This window comes from Chroicocephalus ridibundus, chromosome 9 (genome assembly GCF_963924245.1).
Source record: "Chroicocephalus ridibundus chromosome 9, bChrRid1.1, whole genome shotgun sequence".
Classification (NCBI taxonomy): Eukaryota; Metazoa; Chordata; class Aves; order Charadriiformes; family Laridae; genus Chroicocephalus; species Chroicocephalus ridibundus.
Window position 1 is genome coordinate 33,646,561 of NC_086292.1, and position 21,290 is coordinate 33,667,850.

Genomic DNA, 21,290 nt, shown 5'->3' on the forward strand with positions numbered 1-21,290 from the left:
TCTCTATCCTAACATCTACTTTGTGCATGAAAACATATGCTGGAACTGTACTTGGGAAAGATCTTGCAAATTCCCACTCAATACATACCATAATCCAGCTGGTGAACTACTGAGTATGGTTTTCAAACCAATTTTGTGCATCCCTTATAGCAATTTCTTCTAGATGGCGTGTTCCTAGTTTGAAGAAGTGTCAAACACCTTAGAAAAGCCAAGCTAAATCGCAGCCACTGCTTCTTCCCCACACAGAGCCTGTTTGGAGAAGGAAATTAAATGGGTTTGACAAGATTTTTATCTTGACAAATCCATACTGGTTGCTACTGCTGCCCTGATTATTTTATGGGTGTTTATGCATAGTGGGTTTGAATTCTTGCAGAATTTTTCCAGGAAATGAAACTGAGTTGACTTGTTCAGCATTTCTCGGCTTGTTCTGCACTTCGCAGCTCAGAAACTGTGTGTCCTTTTCTAGTTTTCTACCATTTGACACACCCTCCGTAATTCCCAAAGATAACAACTGCACCGAGATTGCTTCGGCAATTTCTGCAAGTGCCCAGGGTGAGTCCGTGGAGCCCGGCTGCTCCAGGCACCCCAGCCTCTTGGCTGATCACTTGAGTAGCAAAACCTACATCAGGAGGTGAGAAGAGAGCTTAATCTTTGTTATTTTGAAGTCCAGTTGCGAAGAGCGCAGAGGCGAGTAGTGCTATGATCAGAGCTAGTGGAGGCCAGCTCTCAGCTTCAGGGAGCAGTAACTGGCTTCCCAGTGCCTTCCAGTTAGATTTTCCTGGATCCAAGCTTGCTGAGTCAGTACTTTCCAGTTGTTTGTTTTTTTTTTTTTATTTTTTTTAGTCTTAACATCTGGCAATCAAAGCGTGAAAACTTGGAAAACCTAAATTTAAAAAAAAGAAAAATCAGAAATCTTGAGTCTCTGCAATGACCATTATAGCCTTTATATAAGAATAGTCTTAAAAAGAAATGTAATGTGAAACCAAATCTCCAGTATGGAGAGAGAATATTTAGGACTTTATCTGCTACCAGAGGGAAAGCAGCTTTCAAGTTAACTGACCCAGCTCCAGGTCACTGGCATCCTAGTGAAAACATTGTTCTAATGAACATTCATTTTTTTAACTAATCTTTATGAGAATTTAGGAAATAAATACCTTTGAGTATGTAAATAAAAGCACAGAATGTTTTAACTGATCCTTAAGTATTTATTTGGCTATTAAAGGACTGTGGCAGGGGACCATAGAAATACACTTAGGACATTTTAGACTGAATAATATCTGTATTAATATTTAAATAAGTGCAAGTCTTTTTTAGTATTTCAGAAACACCCATCACATCGTAGTAGTTATTTTACTTAAGGCAATTCTTAAGTGCATAATCTGTGAAATGGGGATCTCGGGCCTTTCCAAGGCCCTTGTGTCAGGCCTGAGGGCTGCCCTGCGTTGCAGTGTATTTATCGCTTAGGGAGCTGCTTATTCTAGTGTACAGGAGCAGGAAAACAGCTTGGCTGAATTTAAGTAAAAATTAGTTCATTATACATATTTATATTTGCATTAATTTGCACACAGGTGGTTGGTATAATAGCGATACATTTAGTGACAAAACAGGGTGTCCGGTTCAGGCCTATCCCTGGCTCCCCAGTGCTGTAACTGGGCAGCACAGAGAAGCAAAATAACGTCAGGGTTTTTTTTGTAGGCTCTGAAACTGAGACTATCAGGTTTATTTACTGGGTCTTCTCCCCCAGTTTTAAACCTCTGTGTTTTTCCCTTTAATTATCCTGTAGTTCTGTCAGCACACACAGATGCATGCCATTAAAGAATCCGCATGCCGCCCTTTCTCCATAACTGCCGTCTCATCTTATTGTGCTGGAGCTTTTCACAAAAGCTTGTTTTATCAACAGCAAACTTGGAATAGTTATGATTTTTAAAAGGTGGCTTATTCTCAGGTTGTGCAAATCATAGAATCCCAGAATGGTTTGGGTTGGAAGGGACCTTAAAGACATCCAGTTCCACCCCCCTGCCCTGGGCAGGGACACCTCCCACCGGACCAGGCTGCTCACAGCCCCGTCCAGCCTGGCCTTGAATCAACTGTGTACCTTCATTGAATTTGTCCAGCCACAGGTAGTGGATTTTAAGTTTGTATTATCAAAGCTGCTGTGTTTATGTCACTGAAAACTGTAAATGACGAGGTTATCAATCAGAGAGATACGCTGTTATTTGCAGTATGTGAATCAATCCAGAAACTGGATTTGTGGAAAAAAGGATGTGTTTCAGAGTCACTGCCTCCTCTGGAGAAAGCAGGGGTAAAGAGGTGAGGAATGACAAGGATTATTATAGTTTCATCCAAAATGGTTTGTCTGGGAAATTTTGGTAAATTCAGTCTGTTTAAATAACTGAAAAAAATACGGATTGAGATGGCTGAAAAGATTATTATTGTCTCTGAGTTGTGTAATTAATGTAAAATGAAAGTTGATTCCTGTATACCAAAATTTTAAAAAGATACTGTGTCATCATTTCTTGTAAGTAATGATGTAACAATTTTTATTTACAAAGATAAAATTTTAAGTTTCTTCCTTCCCCCCACCCCAAGCTAAGTCACTCAAGGAAGCATAACTTCAGAAAGCCTTTTGACTTTAATGCAAGCTGGGCTTTTCAAGGGCAAGTTCAGGGCTCCCTCCCACTGCTGATGGGGTAATTTTTTGTCCCCATATCGCAGAGAAGTGAGGATGCGCTTCAGTGAGGAGTCACTCCTTATGTACGGAAAAGCGTGCCGTTAGTTTACAGGTAACTCCACTGGAACACAAACACGAGGCAAGACTTTCTTGTGGATCCCTGTTAGGAGTTTTATTATATACTAGAGATCTGGATATTATACTCCTGGATTTTAATGAAAAGCATTACTCTGGGTGCTTTTAGTGTTCAAGTACAGAGTTCTTGTTTTAATAGGAGAGAGACTTCTAAGACATTTAACTTTGTCAGCATAAATATACTCCTTAAGAGATGACTGAAAGCTTTTGCCTGGAATGTTGCTGGGGGCTTCACAAGCCTGAACTTGAATCTCCTTTCTTCCCATCTACCTTTGGCATTTATTATTCTGAAGTGTGACATGAAGTCCTTCTTCAGTAGAACTGATTTGAATTAAAATGGCCAAGCACTCTGTGGAAAGTCTGAAGATAGGATTTGGAGGCATATTTACTAATGTTCCCAAAGTATTGATTTTTACACAACAACTTTACATTTGCAAATTTTTTTTTGGCTACTAGTGTGCTGATATTTCAAAATACAGATCTGGATGCAAGCTGAGATTTCAGAGGTGTGTAAGAGTCTAATAGAGCCAAATAGAAATACTCATTTCTTTCACATTTTAAAGCAGTATCGAGCTCCTTTCAGAACATCCCAAGCTTGGGACTGATAGCTCTTACCTCGGAAGTGGTCAGCACTTCATGGGATGGAGCACTTTATGGGATTTTCCAGATGAGAAATGGCAATGCACGTAGCAGGTTTTCTTCTCTGATGAGTGCCAGGATTTAAAAAAAAAACCTGGCTGGAAAATTAAATTGTTTAGTTTAGTTGGAATTTTTTTTTCTCTATAGTTTGGGCTTTAATAATATGTTCCCTAAATATTTTCATTTTATTTTTAATAAATTCTGTATAATATCCCTGCAAGAGAAGGCATCTTCCATGAAATCCTAATAGCCTATCTTCTACAAGCAGTTTCTAGGGGATGCCAAATGATACAATTACTGAATGGTTGATATAATTGAATTTACATTGATTAGCCAGTTACACCAGCAAATGAGTAAAACCCTTTAGAAACACCCATGTTTGACGTTTTGGACAGTTCTTAACCCATCATCTTATTAGGGTTTTACTGATACAATTTTAGCTGTTGCTGGATATAAAGGGAAGCAAAAAGTTTTGAGCTTAAGGAACTGTTGTTTGATTTTCTTCTACTTATCTAGCAACATTTTAATAATTTGGATTTTACATACTGGGAGCTGTTCTTCAAAGCTTCCCTGGAAGCGCAGTCCACGTGAAGCTGCCATCTGTGGGGCCATCTCCCGAGGGATAGAGGGTGCAAGTCTGTGGCTGTTGTGCACTGTATGCAAAGTGTAAGTGCTGGCTTGTAAATGCAGATAAATACCTTTGAAAAAACTTTTTTTTGACTGACAGAGAACTTTAATCTGTGTTCACATAGGGCAGTGGAGACATCCAGTGGCCAGTGTCTTCAGTGACTGACAAATGGTAGTCTCTGGATTCTGCCTGCCTAACAAATGAAAGGCTGATGTGAAAACAGGCATTGGTAGGAGGTGGGGTTTTTTCCTTTAAATTCAGGAAAGAAATCCAAATGCAACACAGTAAAAACTAAGGTGTGTGGAAAAACCTACTTACCTGGTCATGTCATTTAAAGGGGTACTGGCCTTGAGCCACTGTTAAACATATAACTTGTGGTCAGCTGACGCCAACAGCCCTTACTATTCAGGTACTCACGTAAACCACCTGATGAAGTGCTTTGCTGAACTGAGGCCAACAGCACATCGGCAGCTACAGTTTAGATTTAAATTGTTACGAGCGAACACATTTTAAAGTTTTTGTAGGCAAATGTGTATGTATTGATTTAAACTTTAAATGAAAAACTCAGTTCTGAGCACTGATTGAAAAAAATTGTAGTTAAAAAAGAAACAGCAAAGGCGAGGAATTGAGAATTGTGTTGTGGTTTCCCCAAGCCTTGACCAGACCTCCACCGTGATCAGAGGATACAGAAATGCCCTCAACTGGGAAAGACTGGCCACCTTGCAATATGCAGTGGTTTGAAGCAGGCACAATTGTTTATAGATGCTTTATTTAATTATGGCTCAATAATTATATTTGTAGGGTTTCCCCAATGCTTGTAAAAGCTGTAACCAGAGCAGAAAAGTACATACTCTGATAATGATCCTCTGCCATTCATGGGGTAAGTGCCTAATGTTTATGTCTTCGAGCAGTTATGCTGCTGTTACTGCGGAAAATCTCTCATTGTAGGAGTTCTCACTATTGCTACATACTATTAAAAAAAAAAAAGAGGGTTGTTGAAGCAGCTCTTTGGATTTCTCTCTCTTATAGAAGTAATTCAGAATGGCAGACATGACTGAGCTCATTGTGGACAGTTCAGAGGCTTTTATTAAACATCTCAACTTCTTACATATCTACATTCCTCCCCTTTAACAGCAGGACCCAGGTAGAACATTCATACTATGTTAAGGCAAATTTTTAGGCAGTCGGAATAAAAAGAAATCTCATAAAAGCACATCCAGCTTAGACCTTTTGCTGATTTCCAGATGTCCAGCTGGTCAAGAGAGACTTGAATGTGTGTGATTTTATGAATTACCTCTTTCTAGTTAGTTTCTTTTAATTTCATTGGGGAATAATAATCAACTTCCCAGCTATTTTTACTGGATGACAGTAAACCTGTAAGGTAGCATTAATAGTTTTTAATGACAAAGGGATTTGGGAGGAATGGAGAAACCAGGAAAATTGGAGTAAATTACAATGTTTGCAAGTTTCTTACTGCCATAAGCGCTAAATATGAGGACGAGATTATGGAATATCGGGGTGTTTCAGAAATATTTCTGTTCACTGAAGAAAAATCTTCACTGAATCTATTCAGCAGTAGTTCCCCATGACTATTTAACATAGGACTTACTGGATCGGGGAGTAGAACAAACTGTGGTGTATTCAGGTAAAGGTGAGAAGCTTGTTTGAATGATATTTTCCTTTTGGGCTTCATATTTGTTAAAATGTACTTGCCATTTCGTTATAAAAGCTTGAATATTTTTTTTTACTTAATATCTGAATGCCAGTGAAAAAAATATTTTAAATATATACTAAGTTGTTGAGACAAGATGAAGTAATAAGCATCTTTTATTACATGACAAAATGAAAAGTGGAAGTGAAAAGAAAAAAAAAAAGGGAATGTTCCTCTATAACTGGAATGAAGAATGGAAAATTATTTTTGAAAAAACTTCCAAGCCAGAGTAATAAAAGTTTCTAAGAAGTTAAAAAAACCGAAAGGGACAAAGTAAAAAATAAACACCACTCTTTCTGGTTATTGTCAAGAGATGTTCCCAAGCCTAATAAGGACAAAGTATCAAAAAAGACTCAAATAAAACAGATCGCACCACATTAGTATTTCTGTTGGAAAGACCAAATGTAGTTGCATGATAATGATTTCCTGGAAAATGTTTGCATTTTGTTATTTAGAAATCTGGCAACAGGTAACTGCTGCAAAATGCTTATTCCTTCTGGCCTCTTCAAAACCGAGTAACTGTCCATTGGTGGAAACCCAGCCTGACTCAGGATGTTTTCTGTTGTGGACTGGTAGCCTCCATCGCTAAATGGCAAAACTGCAACTGATGTTCCAGCACTGATAACTAAGCCAACGTAGTCTATTATCCTAAACAGTGAAACCTTAAATAACGTAGTTCTGTTTTCTTGAAAGCTTCGTAGGGAATGTGGTATTTTTTGTTTCCAACACATTTTTCTCCTTTCTATAGGAAGCTGGATAAACAAAGTTGCCTCCATTTAGTACTACACCAGCACTTGTCATCCCTGCCAAGCCGCGCAGGCGGGCACTGGTGGATGGTTTTGAGTATGGAATTGTCAGGTTTGGGTCTGTGTCTGGCGTGGTGTATCACTCTAAAGTCTGCAGTGCAGCTGGCAGCTTACAGCCGCAGCAGAGTGCAAGAGGGCTAGACTTCTGCTCCTAGTGTGTTGGACCCATCCGTCTTGTGTTTCCCTGCTTGTCTTGAAGCACTTCCTATGTGCAAATAAAACCTTTGAAACTTTGGTTTCACAAAACTGTAAGTTCTGCCTTGGGGAATACAGGACATTAAATGACAACTCCTGGATGGAAGAGACCACAGCTTTATTTAGATGACATCAGCCTGTAGACTTGCTATAGCGTTACTAACAGGTATAGTGAGTACAGGAGTCTGAGAAGTGCCAGGCTCCTTACTGCAGTCTTCTTCTTCCTCGGCCCCACGGGCTTCTGTGGGGGAACCAGGAATGTCTGTAACCTGCAAGTCTTGTCGCCAAAATCCCACAGCATTGGTGAGCTTTATCTACAGCAGATGTTACATGGATAGACACGAGCACATCTCTTAAAAGTTTTTCCAGTGTCTGCTATGCCCCATTACACTGCCCGTAAAGCAGATTCATGGCTTTAATCGTGAGTAAATACTGAATTACAGCCCATGGTAAGCTAGGCCCTGAAAATAACTGAGCTATGCGGAGACAACTTGTTCCTGGAACAATCGGTTCTGACACATGGTGGGTGAGTGTATCTTGGCTCGTTACGGAGAAGCACTGAAGTTGCCTTTACAAGGCAGTGTGCACACAGCCTAATTTAAATTTGCTTAATCCCATAATGTAGCATTAGCATGAATGCGATATTTGCTTGCCAAGAGTGTGCATGCCACTTCTCTATGGGCACCCTCAAGGCATGTTTCTCAAATTGCAGAGCTTGTTATTAACTATTTTTAGATGTTTAGGCAAACTTACAAAAACTGACAAATGGTAAAAGTATTGTGTAATGTTCTGTGGAGAACCAGAACTGCTACATAGATAACAACGGGGAGTCTGAATCTCACATTAAATTAAGAATTGGACTGAGGAACCATCAAGGAGAGCTTGAATGTTCCAGTTCCTGCCTCATGGACTTTCTTTGCTGTATTCCAGTTGCACTGACAGTTGGCATTCTCTGTGGTGGGAGATTTAATGTGTGTACAGTAAGACACCGTACATGCTCCAGGCTGCTTGCAGTCTCGGGAGCTGAAACAGAAAAGGAGGAACTTACTGCATTTTCTAAGGGCAGTCGGTGTACACTTGTGTGCAATGTCATTTGTTTACTGATCAGTTGCAGTTTGATTTGATTTGCACATTATTTCCTGGGGTTTTTTGGTTCTGTGGCTATTTTTAATTTCCCTTTGAACAGCTGAATACATTATTTAGCAAATGTATTGCAGTTGGAATGCTCTTTCTTGTAACATTTTTTCCTAAGAATATCATTAGATTGAAATTCCTTGCATTGGCAAGCTGCCTGTTGAGCTCTCTCTGTATCTCTTCAAGCTCACTGCTGAGTAGCTCTACGACCGATCCGGCCTCTCCATCCACTGTGCCTGTTCTCCTCCCTGCCCCATCTCCTTGGGCAAGAGGTGGGAGAAGATGGAAGAGGAGGCTGAAGGAAGGGAATAGCTTACATGAAATCCACAGCCCTTGCATGTGCTCTGGTGCAGCCTCTGCTGCCTGTTCGTAAGGGTTGTGTCAGCCTTGACCAGCACCCAGGGATGGCAAGTTTCGTCTGGGGGATCTTTGCTGCTCTTTGAGGGCTGCCACTGTGTGCCTCTGGGCATGGCGTAGGGAGCAATGCCCTTAATTGGGCTGGAGGACTCCCTGTCAGTAAAGTTTTAACGTTTGGAAATATTCTTTCTCAATGAAATGCAAACAGATCTATTCAAAAGCTTCTGCAAGTAGGAATGTTTCCAAAATGAGGACTTTCTGCCTCTTTAAACGTGCACAGGTTTGATACTTGGGTGGGGTGTTTTTTGAGGGCAGTAATTTCTTACAGTTTCATTTAATGAAATCAATAAGGGCCAAGATTGATGTGGGATGAGAGTAAAATTATGCAGAGTTCTGCCACAGAGGGGCTGATTCACCTCTTGTGCCAGGCAGTAGGCGAGGGCATGAGGCAATCGTTATTTCCAGCACTGTGTAACGATGCTGGGAATTTTCCCGCAGCAGCTGACCAGCCCTGGCGGCGCCTTGTGCTGGGAGCATGTCATGGGCTTGTACAAACCTGTGTTTTCCTAACAGTGGGATTAAAAGGAGTTTAGGATTGCTCTTTGAGCATCAGCCTGTGAACCCTGGGGGAGGACAGTTTCCCCATGCTTGCTTGTGCTGCGGCTCGGTCCTGCCCCTCAGCCAGGTCAGAGTAGAGGCCTCTGCCTGAAGCGTTGCTGAAGGCCTGGTTTCAACTCCCGCCATTGGTTGTAATGCCGTAACATCTAAATCCCTCTTTTTCCCCTTAAAAAAATGTGTGAGTGGGTCGTACAGTTGATTTTTTTTCTTCTCAAACTTGCACTGCACTGGAATCTGCAGGGTAGGTTGAGATTAGATATTAGGAAGAAATTCTTGACTGTGAGGGTGGTGAGCCCCTGGGCCAGGTTGTCCAGAGAAGCTGTGGGTGCCCCATCCCTGGAGGTGTTCAAGGCCAGGCTGGATGGGGCTTTGAGCAGCCTGGTCTAGTGGGAGGTGTCCCTCCCCAGGGCAGGGGGGTTGGAACTGGATGGTCTTTAAGGTCCCTTCCAACCCAAACCATTCTATGGTTCTAAACAGGCTTTTTTTGATCAATTAAATCACTCTTAGGAGAATAAAAGCAACCGTAAATTAATGTATGGGTTGCTCCTTCTCCTCCACTCTTGCATTCATTTTCACTATTGCTTATTGTGTGAACTTGATAAATGCACTTTGGAAAGTCACGTTTCCTCTTTTTCCAGGTTTACGCATATTTGTCGGTACACATGCAATGCAAAATATGGTCTGTGTGTGAATTTTAGTGCACCAATGAATAGGACAGATTAACTGGAAATCAGATTGAATTTTGTACTTAATGCTGTTACTGCTGGTAGTGACAGACTTCAGGTTTTGTCTGTCTGGAAGGGTAATGATTTTTAAATTAGTTCCCATCTGCGGGGCTTTCGTGTCTTGGTAGAACATGTAAAAGGCTTAATTTAAGGTAGATTTACCGCAATATCTGCTCTGTGGCATGGAACAGGTGCCGCTTGTAATTAAACATGAGGTCTCAGTACCCTTACTGATGAGCTGGGAGGTGACAGAACTGTCCTGTGGTCCTGTTCTCGCCTGCCTGGGTCTTGTAAAGAAAGGTGGAAAGTAAGTTTCAATGGAGGACTTGAGAAAAACTCCCAAGTCTTGCAGTTTAGACAAGCCCAGGATATCCCTGAGGTACTTAAGGCTAGTTTGGCAAGGACATTGTAAGAAATGTACTGATTTTTTTGATTTAGATACTTTTTCAGTCTGTAAAATGAAAACCAAACATTACATATTACCAGGATTATTTACTAAAGGCACCTCCTTCACTTAAATCAATAACAAATACATCTGGCAGACCCTGCGCGGTAGCATTAAATTTCACCAAAGTTTGCTATTTAATAAGGTAGGGTAGGGTGAGAATTTCTGCAAAGACTTGGTTGTGCTAAGGTGGGCATGAGAATGAAAAGCAAATACATTAGAAAGAAAGTAAAACAGTACCTTATAGTGAACTGGCTTAGTAACTCTGTCACCCTTAAAAAGAGCCCATTTTTGAGTGGAAATGTGTCTTGCTGCCAGCTAGTTTGGAAGGTCTTCACCTAGAAGCTTTACTCTATTCCCTGAGGTGAGATAGATCCTTTTGTAAAGTCTGGGATCAGATGACACAGTACTAAAACACGTTGCCTGCGTGGAATCAATCGCTTCACAGCTCATTGTTTAATTGACATTTCACATCCAGTTGCCAAGCCAATAGTCTAGCTTGACCTACGGCTTAAACTATAAAAACTCGAGAGCTGTGGCAAAATACTGGGTAAGGGAGGGTGTCAAGATACACGTGAGGTTAATAGGCAGTGGAGTACTTTTTACTAGTGCAGTATCTTGTTTTACAAGGGAGTTCTAAAATGTGTTCATTCTGCTGTAATTTATGCATAGTAAATACACAATGCATACATAAAATCCTAATGGGAAATGCTTTGCATTCAATGGGGGCAATTCACACAGCAGATTTTGCTTTTCTTAGATGAAAGGTTTTTTTCAGATCTTTGACATCTGGGAACATTGTCTTTAGGTAGTAGTAATTTGGTATATGACTAAGCAAGGCAGTGCCTTGCGATTGCTCATCAAAAGAATCTGAATATCGAAGGCCAAAGGGTAGTAGGGTGAGGTCCTCATACAAACTTTTATTCCGAAGTATGTTTATTATTAAAGCTTGAATTTTTATTTTTCCAGGGGGGGGATGACTGGTCAAAACCAGTGGCTGTTTTAATTTTTCTTTTTGTATGAGCAGGAACAGTTCCTAATAAGAAAGAATGAAGATAAAAATTATGGAATAGGAATCATATTTTACAGCACAAGTAATCTCAGTTTGCTTTTTGGTTGTTAATATGCTGCATTAGCATCAAATCATAAATAAAGGAAGAGATAGGTCCAGGAAAAAAATACCATACTTCACCAGTTAATTTCTTCATCTTTCTGAGTTCCACAAAACTTTTCTTGGGATATAGAAGGCAAACTGAGAACTTCAAGAATAAGTACTTTAAAGGACCAAAACCGAATGAGAGATATTAAGAGGAGGAAGAGTACAGGAAGGTGAGGCTTCAGGATACTTTGAACTAAAGGGAATCAACACAGAAGATAAGGACGTTTCCGAAACTCTGAACAGCTAGTTTGACTTGATTTTAGGGAATGGGAAGATAAGAAAATGTACACTGTGGAGGTGCTGCTTGATGGCTAGTGTTGCAGGTTATAAAAATAGGACACTTTCAGACACAGAAAAGGACAAGTTGATTTCAATTGTAATGAATCACTGAAGCTGTATTATATTTATTTGAGAGTTCTGAAAATAGTTATGTGTGAAGTGACTAAGCTGCTAAGAGTAATGCTCAGTTTATCATTAAAACTAACTGTTATACTTGGAGATTGAATGGGAGGAAATACCTCACTTTTTTTTTTTTTTAATAACTAAGTGAAGCAAGTCCTTGGAATGATAAGCTAGTGAATCTATCTTAAAAAAGCAGACAATGGAAAAATTACCTAGTTGAGCATGGCATGCATAGCTTCTGCAAAAACGGAGTGAGGTAAACAGATCATTGACCCCACTTAAAATTAGTGGAGGTTTTTCAGGATTTTATTAAAAGGTTGCCAGATGCGATAGATAATGTATATGAGTAGCAATTCACTAGCTGCATGAGGGGAAATCTAACATCCAAGTTTCAGAATTGGTCTGTGCTAATCCTGTGTCTGCACAGGGGTAACTTAAGTTGAGCTGAAAGTTTGTTAATTTTACAGAAAGCAGATGTTAAATATATCTGTTTGAAAAAACTGCGTGTATTTATTTTGTCTATTTGTTACATCTAAGATGAAGACTCAAATATACACTTAAGTGAAGTGGGAAATCCTGGGAGTACCGTGTTTTAGCAGTTAAGGCGTGTAGCGTCTCCTTTGACAGATTAAATAGTGGGTTTCAGTTTTGTTACAGGGTATGAGCTGAAGCTTGGTGAAGTCAGGGGAATTTCAGTTTTTGGTTATGGCAGCAAGGAAAGTCTTGTCAAAAGAAAAAGGAGCTCTGTTTGTCCCTCAGCACCACTGTGTAACAGCGCTACTCTCGGTTGGAAAGAAGCTGAAGGTATTGTTACTTCAGTTGGCAAATGGGGGTAACGAACTGTGTGCAACTTCAACCTGACAGATGATTTGAAATAAAAAGACTACACAAACGTGTTAACAGACTTGACAGCATAAGATATGTGGAGTGTTAGGCTATATCTGTTTAAGTAACAGATTTTCACAGGAGAAGATAGCTGTTTCTTGTCTTCTGTGTTCCTCTCACCCAGAATTCAATGGATGATTTCCTTCTGGTTCTTGCGTGTCAACAGAGATCACGAGGTTTTGAATAACGATGTGTTTTATATGTTTTTAAAAATCAAAGAGTTGTTCTTTTCTTAATTTTCTCTTGAACTAAGGAACAGTCACTAAAATGCAACTTGTAAAAACGAAGAGTAAAAAAAAATGGATTCTTTTAAAAAATTTGCATCCAGCTTGTTTTATGTATTTCTTAATGCCAAATGTTAGTGTGCTTATTTGATGTGAACTGACTGGTGACTACACGTGAGCCTAACTTGATGCACATCTTTCTGATTACAGTGTAATGTTGTTGACACTTAAGAGTTATGAACTGTCATAACATCTTATTATGTTTTAAGAAAACTAAATTTGGCAAAGTTTTTATAAAAATAAAAAATACTCTTGGTCATTTAAGAAAATATCAGTCATTAAAAACTGAAATGCTGCTTAAATTTTCATAGGATGTGTTGGAATGCTTACATTGGAGTTGGTTTCTTAGTCACCACGCGTTTGATGTAGCCATCGCAATGTATTCAGTTTGCCTATTTGTCTCTTCCTCCCAAACCTTAGTGTTAAGTTAATGGGCTTTTTCTTTTTAAAACTACTGCTGTGGTCGTTATAACGGGGACTTTTCTCTCTTTCCACAGTGAAGGGAAGTCAGAAGTGTGAGCTGAATTGCCGTGCGATAGGCTACCGATTCTACGTGCGGCAAGCTGAGAAGGTGATCGATGGGACGCCCTGTGACCAGAACGGGACTGCCATCTGCGTGGCCGGGCAGTGCAAGGTACGGCTGCTGCCTCGGGCAGGTCCGCCTCTGGGCGCTCAGTGCCGGCTCAAAGTTCTCTAAGAGGCTGATACCACTGTACCTCTGAAATGGTGTCATCAGCTTCTTTATTTTTTTGAATAGTTGTGAAAAATGTTACTGTTATTACAGATTTCTTAACCAATTTTTCTATTTCTTAACTAATGTTTCTGTCTACTGAGAACAACTGAAAGGCTGGATTCAGAAGGTGTTCTGGCCACAAATAGGGTGACTTTCAGTAAGCTTTTTCCACATATATAGCTTTCTTCAGAAGAATCTCGATGAAAGAATCAGAACAAAAAGATTGGAAGCTTAAATAAGAGAGAAATATAATATCTTTCTTTCATTAAACCCTAGAGTGGAGATATTTTTTTCAGTCTGCAACATAATGGTTTATTCAGGTATGTGTTTATTTTGATTGCTTTTTAGCTGGTGTTACTGTAACTTCTCAGATTGGTCCATGTTTGCCATTTTTATGAATCAGGTCTTACTGGCTGTCCGTTTACTCAGCGGTGATGTTCTCTTAGAAAATACTTGAGTGAATGGTTATTTTTCAAGGGTTCAGAAGGAGCTACTGTGTTGACTTTTTGCAGCCTGGTGTGTGAATTCCCATTGTAATGAATAAATACACTGCTTTCTGCAAGATGGTAGCAATTTCAAACAAAATGTTACGGGGTTTAGAAAAAAAAAAGTTTGTTTGTAATCTTTCAAGTAAGGTTAGTGGCAGAAATAAATTCCTAGCAGGGGGCATTTGACACTTAACTGATGTTTCCCATATATGTTGGCAAAAGAAGCAGAAGTGGGTCAGATGCGACTCATGAACTCAAATAGTGAAAGGTCAGGTTCAGTTTAAACAGTTGGTTTGCCAGAGGAAATCACTTATGATTACAACCTTTTCCCCTGTGTGTCCAGATTCCTCTTACTTGTGCACATCTGGACAATGCCATGTATCTTTCTGTTCTGTATTTCTTAGTGCAAGCAAAGCCATAGCTTTGAATTGCCTTTGTAGGTGATAGAGCTGTGTGAAATTGATTATTCTTTAAAGCTTTTCTCGATTGCAAACCAATTCAGAAAGGGCCAGAAATTTGTTTTAATTACAGTTCTGATTTATGACTCAAAAATCTGAAAAATAGGTTTACTTTATCAGCTGTTATATTCTCCCAATGCTGCGCAATTACAAAAGTGTATACTGATACGTTTGTATAGGAGGTCGGGACAGAAAGGAAAGGCAGTCTTCAGCAGCCTAGTAGGAGAGTGTTCTGAATTCTGAAAGTCACCCATTGCCTGTGTAGGATGCCACTTCCCAAAGCTGCGTGTAAACAAACAGTAGGTTATGAATCCTTACTGAGAATATGTAACTTGGGATTGATAGAATTGTGGAATAATTCAGGTTGTAAGGTGGCTGGGAAGGCCGTGTATTTCAGCGCCTGCTGAGAACGGGGCCTGCCATACGAGACAGCTGTCATGGCCTTTTCCAGCGTGAGTTTTGAACCTGTTCCAGTGTTTGAGCAACATCATAGTGGAATCTTTTTCCTCATATTCGACTGAAATTCCCCGTACTGCAACTCGTGCCCTTGGTCTGTCAACATAGAGCTGTACATCTCTGAGAATCCGGCTCCATCTGCTCTGTTACCCTCCCACCCATTAGATGTAGACAGCAGTAACATCTTCCTTTAGCCTTCTCTTAAGGCTGGGGGTTCCTAGGCTGTAGTTGTTTTTTGGTTTGGTTTGGGGTTTTTTTCCTGCGGCGTTGAAAATAGACTTAAAAATCAAAATCTCTGTGTCTATTTAAACTCTTCTATATTAAAATTACTTAACTTATTCCTTTTTTATCGGTTCCCTATGTAAGATTTCATGTTCCCTATGATTTGAGGGTGAATTAATCTGATACGCAAATGAATATTAAGTTGCATATATCGCCCGTCTCCTTGGACTCCCAAGATTTGTATCCCACTCGTGTAGGCAGCAAAACTATTAAAAATAAATAAAACAATTTTACTTAACAGTGATACTATACACTGTAGAGTGAACATGGATGTAGCTGAAGGATGTAATAACTGAAACAATCAAATAATTTAAGTTTTGTACTGTCAGATGCTTAAGAATATTTTTATGAAAAGTTGTCCACATTTACAGTTAACTGAAAATATTTCTCGAGTAATGAAGCTTATTCAAATTTTTGTGGTAGGTAGCTCTTCCTTGACTGCACATTATTTTTATTTTGTTTAAAGTCAGAGAATTTAAGTGTCTACCAAATTTATGGTCTCTATCGCCCTCTGTTGGACATTTGCTGCATTACCAGAACAATAATATCCTTGTGTTAAAAAACATGGTCTGCTTTGTTCCCAGGACCATTGTTTCTGGTAGTATTTTCAGTTTACTTTATTCTTAGAAACAAAAGATGGAAAATGTTGCTGTAATAAAAATTACTTAGAGACAGAATAAAGAATATGAAAGAGACAGGTTTACCTTCCTCTGAAATAAAAATTCAACACGTATGAAGGGAGGTATTTCTCACTTCTCACTCTTTAACCATTTATAGCATTATGTAAGGCAACCACAAATAACATTAGTTAAAGTTCTCAATATATAAAATGCAGTCATACCTGTTAGCACTGAAAACATATTAAAAAGAAGTTTTGTCTTAACGTCAAAATCAGAATGTTTAATGCATTAATTCTCTCCTTTTTGAGTTGTTAACCAATGTTAGATACAATAGCCTTTTAAAACTGAAGTATTGTTTAATCTTAATCTTTAATCAGCAAAGATAAACTATAGCATACGAGAAGATTTTAAAAACAGTGGTATGTACAAAAGTCCTTCCTAAAGCCTGGCTGTTGTGGCCGTTACAGTATCATGCAGGAAGGTCAGAGCAACAGTATATTTCTGACTACCTCTGAACAGCATCCCAGGACCATTTCCGAACAGCATCCCAGGACCATTTCCTTACTTCCAGTGAGTGTCTTTTTTCACAGTTTGCTGTTCTTTTGTTCAACTGACCCCCGGAGTTGGATGTAAAAACTTTATAACTTGTCCAGCACAAGAAGTGATATGTAAAAGCTCATTTTTCAGATGTAGTCCTTCAACAAAACTCAATTTGTTTTTATGATGAAATATCGTTATTGGTTTGTTGGTTTTTTTCACTTTCGTATTTGTCTGGGGCATTGCAATAACTGGCACATATAATAATGCAAGTAATAAAAAAAAAAGCCCTCACTCATCATGGAAATGATTATGTACTTCCTGGTGTAGACTATGAATTCTAGTGAAATGAAACCTTTTAGAAGCAATTAAATAATTTAAAAATAAAATCAGGCAAAATGGAAAGAACCAGGAGATATTCTACCAATGCAGAAGAAAGAATTTTAACAATGATCTTGATAATCAGCCTTTCCCAATATTCAGGCAGGGGTGAGCACTGACTCATTGTCGTTTTGGGCACAGAAAAAAGGTTATTTGCGAGCTGTGAAGCAAATTGGGTTTGCAGAGATGTCAGTTACCACGCAGTGGCGCACTTTACAAAAGTATTAGTTAGCATTTCACATAAAACTTCATTTGGGTGGGAACCGTAGGTATCTGAAACAAGTATTTTGTCTCCTGATTTGTATATTACATTTTCTCTTGCATCATAGTTTATTTTCATTTTCCAACTTTCCAGCTTCTGAAGTTAACTGAAAATATCTGAGCAGCTTTAAAATGCACACAGTGAGTAACTTCAGTAGTAAAATGACTGGCAGTAGAGATTTTACTTGCATTTTAAAAAAAAAAAATTGCATCAGATGTTGAAATCTTTGCAAACTTTATAGGGAGATAACTTAAATCAGCTATCGGAAGCATCGCCAAGCATCCTAAATCTCCATCAGAAAAACATGATTAGGCAAGGAGCTGCCATCTGGAACTCTGCTGACATGCACTAGTGTCCAGGTAGCAGACCCATAGGTGGCATTGTTGTCTAAATTAGGGAACTCTTAATGTCTGCAGGGTCAGAGTGACAGATCAGAGTGATGAGAACTGTGTGCTTTCTGTAAGTTAAGGTTGTTCTCATAGCTCATATATGTTGGAATATAGGTTAGTCCTATCGTTGTTCTTGTAAGGGTAAAGAATCTTTTTTCTGTAGGAGTCTCAACTTACTTGTATTATGTTGACTGCTTACACTTAAAAAAAGTGTCTGGGGTGGATTTGGTGTTTTTGTCTGTGTGTGTGCTTTCTTAAAGTTGGAGCCAGACTTCCCTCCTTTCTCTGTCCTCTTCTGTTTAGTTTGTAGGTTCTTCCGAACCAGTACCCTGTACAGTGCTAGCTTCTGTGAAGCTTTTCTCCTTGTTCCCTAGGCATTACAGTGTTAATTTTTTATCAGTAGTAATGTAAGAAAGGACCTAATACCTGGATTACTATAGCAGAAGCAAGGGCATGTGGATATCTGTATCTGTCCCTCAGCTGAATTACAGGAAATGTTTGTGATCGCTTCTTCATCTTGTTTGGTTGCTCAGAAGAGGGGAGTGTATTCTTCACTGCACAGGCACTTTGTGTAAAGCTCTATGTCCTGAGATGCAAAGACTTTGAAAGCAGGCTGAGAAACTGTACGGAGTGAAACCTTGGTCTGTGCCTCAGTGGCATGCTCTGGCCATCAGTACGTTGGTATTAGCCTAACTGGCACGAAGGTGAGTGGGTGAGGATTGATGTTAAGCATTACTTGTATTTGAGGAGGACCAACTCTCTCTAGGTACTTGACCTTATCCTAAAAGGGGGCCTTGAAATAGTGAATTAGTTACGTTGTTTTCACCATAGGAGCGGCTGTGTTAAGAAGTTGCCTGCTGCAGAGAGTTGTCACCAAGGCTTTGCCCAGGATACGTTTGCACACAGTATACGCTCTATGGAAGTGGAGAACTAGGTTTGGCAGCCTAATGGCATTCAGATGCTGAAATGTATTTCAGGATCAAATGAAAATTAATCTCTGGTTTATTAATATTTGAAGGCTTGCTTTTTTCTTATTTTTTGTTTGGTTTCTATCAGTAGGAGCTGAGGACACTGTGCTCTGAGCTCAAGAGCTTTTCAAGGACTAGATAGGATGCATTCCAAGCGGCAAAAATCAGCATTCTGCCAGATCTTTATTTAATTTTGCACATACTGTGTATGGAACCTCTGTTGGAGGCTTTTTCTTTTAAGGAAAAATAGTTGATCTGTAAAATATACCATAAAAGTGAAAAACTATAGTTGCAATAGAATGTGCTCTCCTCCTTGCTGCCTTTTCGTGTGTACTGTTATAATTTCTTGGCTGTTGGAAATAGGACTCTTCATTGTTTCTCTTCATAATGACTTGCTAATGCCAAGCATCGCACTGGGAAACACCTGTCTGGCATTAATAAGGTGTTAATGGAAGAGCTAAGAAATAACTCCTTTTGCCACTTCTTCCCTTTGTTTGCATAGTTTTCTGCTAAATGTTTTACAGAGAGTAAGTGAACCTCTGTAAGGTTTCTTGACCTCACTGTCTAAAAGGTCTTTCTGCCTTCCTCCATTTATAAAACAACACTAGAATTTTTTTTTTTGGCATATCATCTTTGGCCATGACCTGATTTAAGTTGCTTCTGATAGCTGATACACAGCTGTGAAAGATACTGGAAGGCTAACTTTACTACCTTGGAACCGAGCTAAAACTGATGGAAAACCTGATGACAGGAAATAATGAATAGCAAAGCATTCAAGTCAGTTAAGTTCAAACACAACGAGTAAGCACGTGATCTCTGTATTTGTTCTTCTCCCCTTGTCTATCAGCCTCTCGTCCCAAGAAAGACCTCATAATTCAAAGGATGGAGCTCCTCACTCTTCCATGAAGCTGCTATTGGAATCTGTAGTTCCACGCTCTTCAGTCTCATTATAAATAACCCAGTAATACAGATGTTGTCAGGATCAGGTGTTACAATGGTATTTAACGTATTTATCCAGCCCATACAGTACAGCATTTATGCTAGTGCTGTGTTTTGGGTTTTTTCTCCCCAGTTATAAGCCAGTTATGGGGGGACAAACTGATCTTTATTCAGTTTAAGTTAACGCAGTATAGATATGAATAGACCACACTGAAATAACCTTAATCAGGCATGAAAATGTTCAATAAATTTAATTTAATGAGAGTGAATTTATATAAGAGCTGCCTATTGTAATTGTGTACATAACCTTTTTTTTTTTGCTCCAGCACTTGGAACCCTAAAGTGAGATTTCACTGTTTTGTTGAACTACGGCCTGACAAGAAACTTGTGAAAAGACACAACATAATTCAACAACGTTAAAATTTGGCTTACAGAAAAATGAGATAATGATAAAGATAATGAAAAATGGAGAAAAATGTTATCACTGTATGTTAAAATGTTTTCACCAGAGCTGCTGCCTGATTAAACAGACTTTTTTCTTAAGTGATAAAATATTCCAGTGTCAAATACCTGAGGTAAAATCTCAATCTTGAAAAACATCGCAATCAGAATTCAAAAAATGAAATGCTTTGTAAAATTGTATTTATCATTTCAAGTTCATAGCATATCAATAGAATGTGTAATTAAGGCTAATTGATGCTTATAATTTTATGAAATATATTCCTTCTTTTAGATCAAATTATCTAGATCGTTTTCTTAAATGGCAAAGAGGAAATAGCTTCCTTGTGTAACTCAGAAGATTTAAAAAATGAAATACTAGATCTTCTAATTATAGTATATCTTAGAGCTATGAATGAAGTTAAAACTGTAAAATTTGGAAAAAACCACCAACAGCGAAAAACACCAAACAAACCTAAAATGGTTTTACAGAATGTTTTAATTATAAAATATTTTTTTAACTGCTTTTAATTATTCTGCATAGCACATTGCTTGGAATATATTTGCTTTACTTCAGTTTGGAGCAAAAATAGATGCTGAATTGTGCCATAGAATCATAGAATATGTTGGGTTGTAAGACACGTGTAAAGGCCATGTAGTCCAACCCCCCTGCAGTGAGCAGGGACATCTTCAACTAGATCAGGCTGCTTAGAGCCTCATCCAGCCTGGCCTTGAATGTCTCCAGGGATGGGGCCTCCACCACCTCTCTGGGCAACCTGGGCCAGTGTCTCACCACCCTCAGTGTAAAGAACTTCTTCCTAACGTCTAATCTAAACCCACCCTGCTCTAGTTTAAAACCATCGCCCCTTGTCCTGTCGCTACATGCCCTTGCAAACAGCCCCTCCCCAGCTTTCCTGTGGGCCCCCCTCAGGTACTGGAAGGGGCTCTAAGGTCTAGGAATGGATAATCTAAATTCTGATTACCTGCGTGCTCCACCCTGTGTCTCTGTTCTGCTGTCAAATGCAGTCAATAATGTAGAACGTGCTGCGTGAAGCAGCTTGAGACATAGGACAGTCAAGGAGTTGTGTGTAGCTTTAATTTGTTCTTGTTTCTGCAACTCTTTTTAGCAATTATTTTGCAGATTCATGTGCCTTTCTATAAAGGTAGAATGCAATCCCTAGTCTGCAGTATGCATCTGTCTTCACAGGTTGGATAACGGTGGTAGGAAGTGCGTACCAGCTCTGAGCTTAATTGTGTCACTACAAAAGTAGTTCTGAAAGCAAATGCTATTATCTCCAATGATCAAGTGACACAATTAGGGAATCTTACTACATTTGAGGTACTCTTCTCTCTGAACTAGTTTCAAAGTAACACATTTTTTAAAAAATCAAAAATAAAGCTGAAAAAAAATTTAAAGTTTTCAAGAACGCTAGGGATACTAATGGAATAGAAAATAAAAATACTGTATGTTTTTGGGCCCTGCTTTTTTTCCCTGATTAAACAGGTTGATATACATCAGGCTGCAAGTGAAGCCAGGTTTGGTTA

At 39.1% G+C, this 21,290-nt stretch overlaps 1 protein-coding gene across 2 annotated transcripts in view; it reads left to right on the forward strand.

The window, feature by feature from the left end:
• Positions 1–21,290, forward strand: part of THSD4 (thrombospondin type 1 domain containing 4) — a 302,859-nt gene that overhangs the window by 116,546 nt on the left and 165,023 nt on the right. For both annotated transcript variants that reach the window (XM_063346574.1, XM_063346575.1), the window contains exon 8: positions 13,292–13,428. In XM_063346574.1, the coding sequence (XP_063202644.1) occupies positions 13,292–13,428 (137 nt within the window). The remainder of the gene's footprint in view (positions 1–13,291; positions 13,429–21,290) is intronic.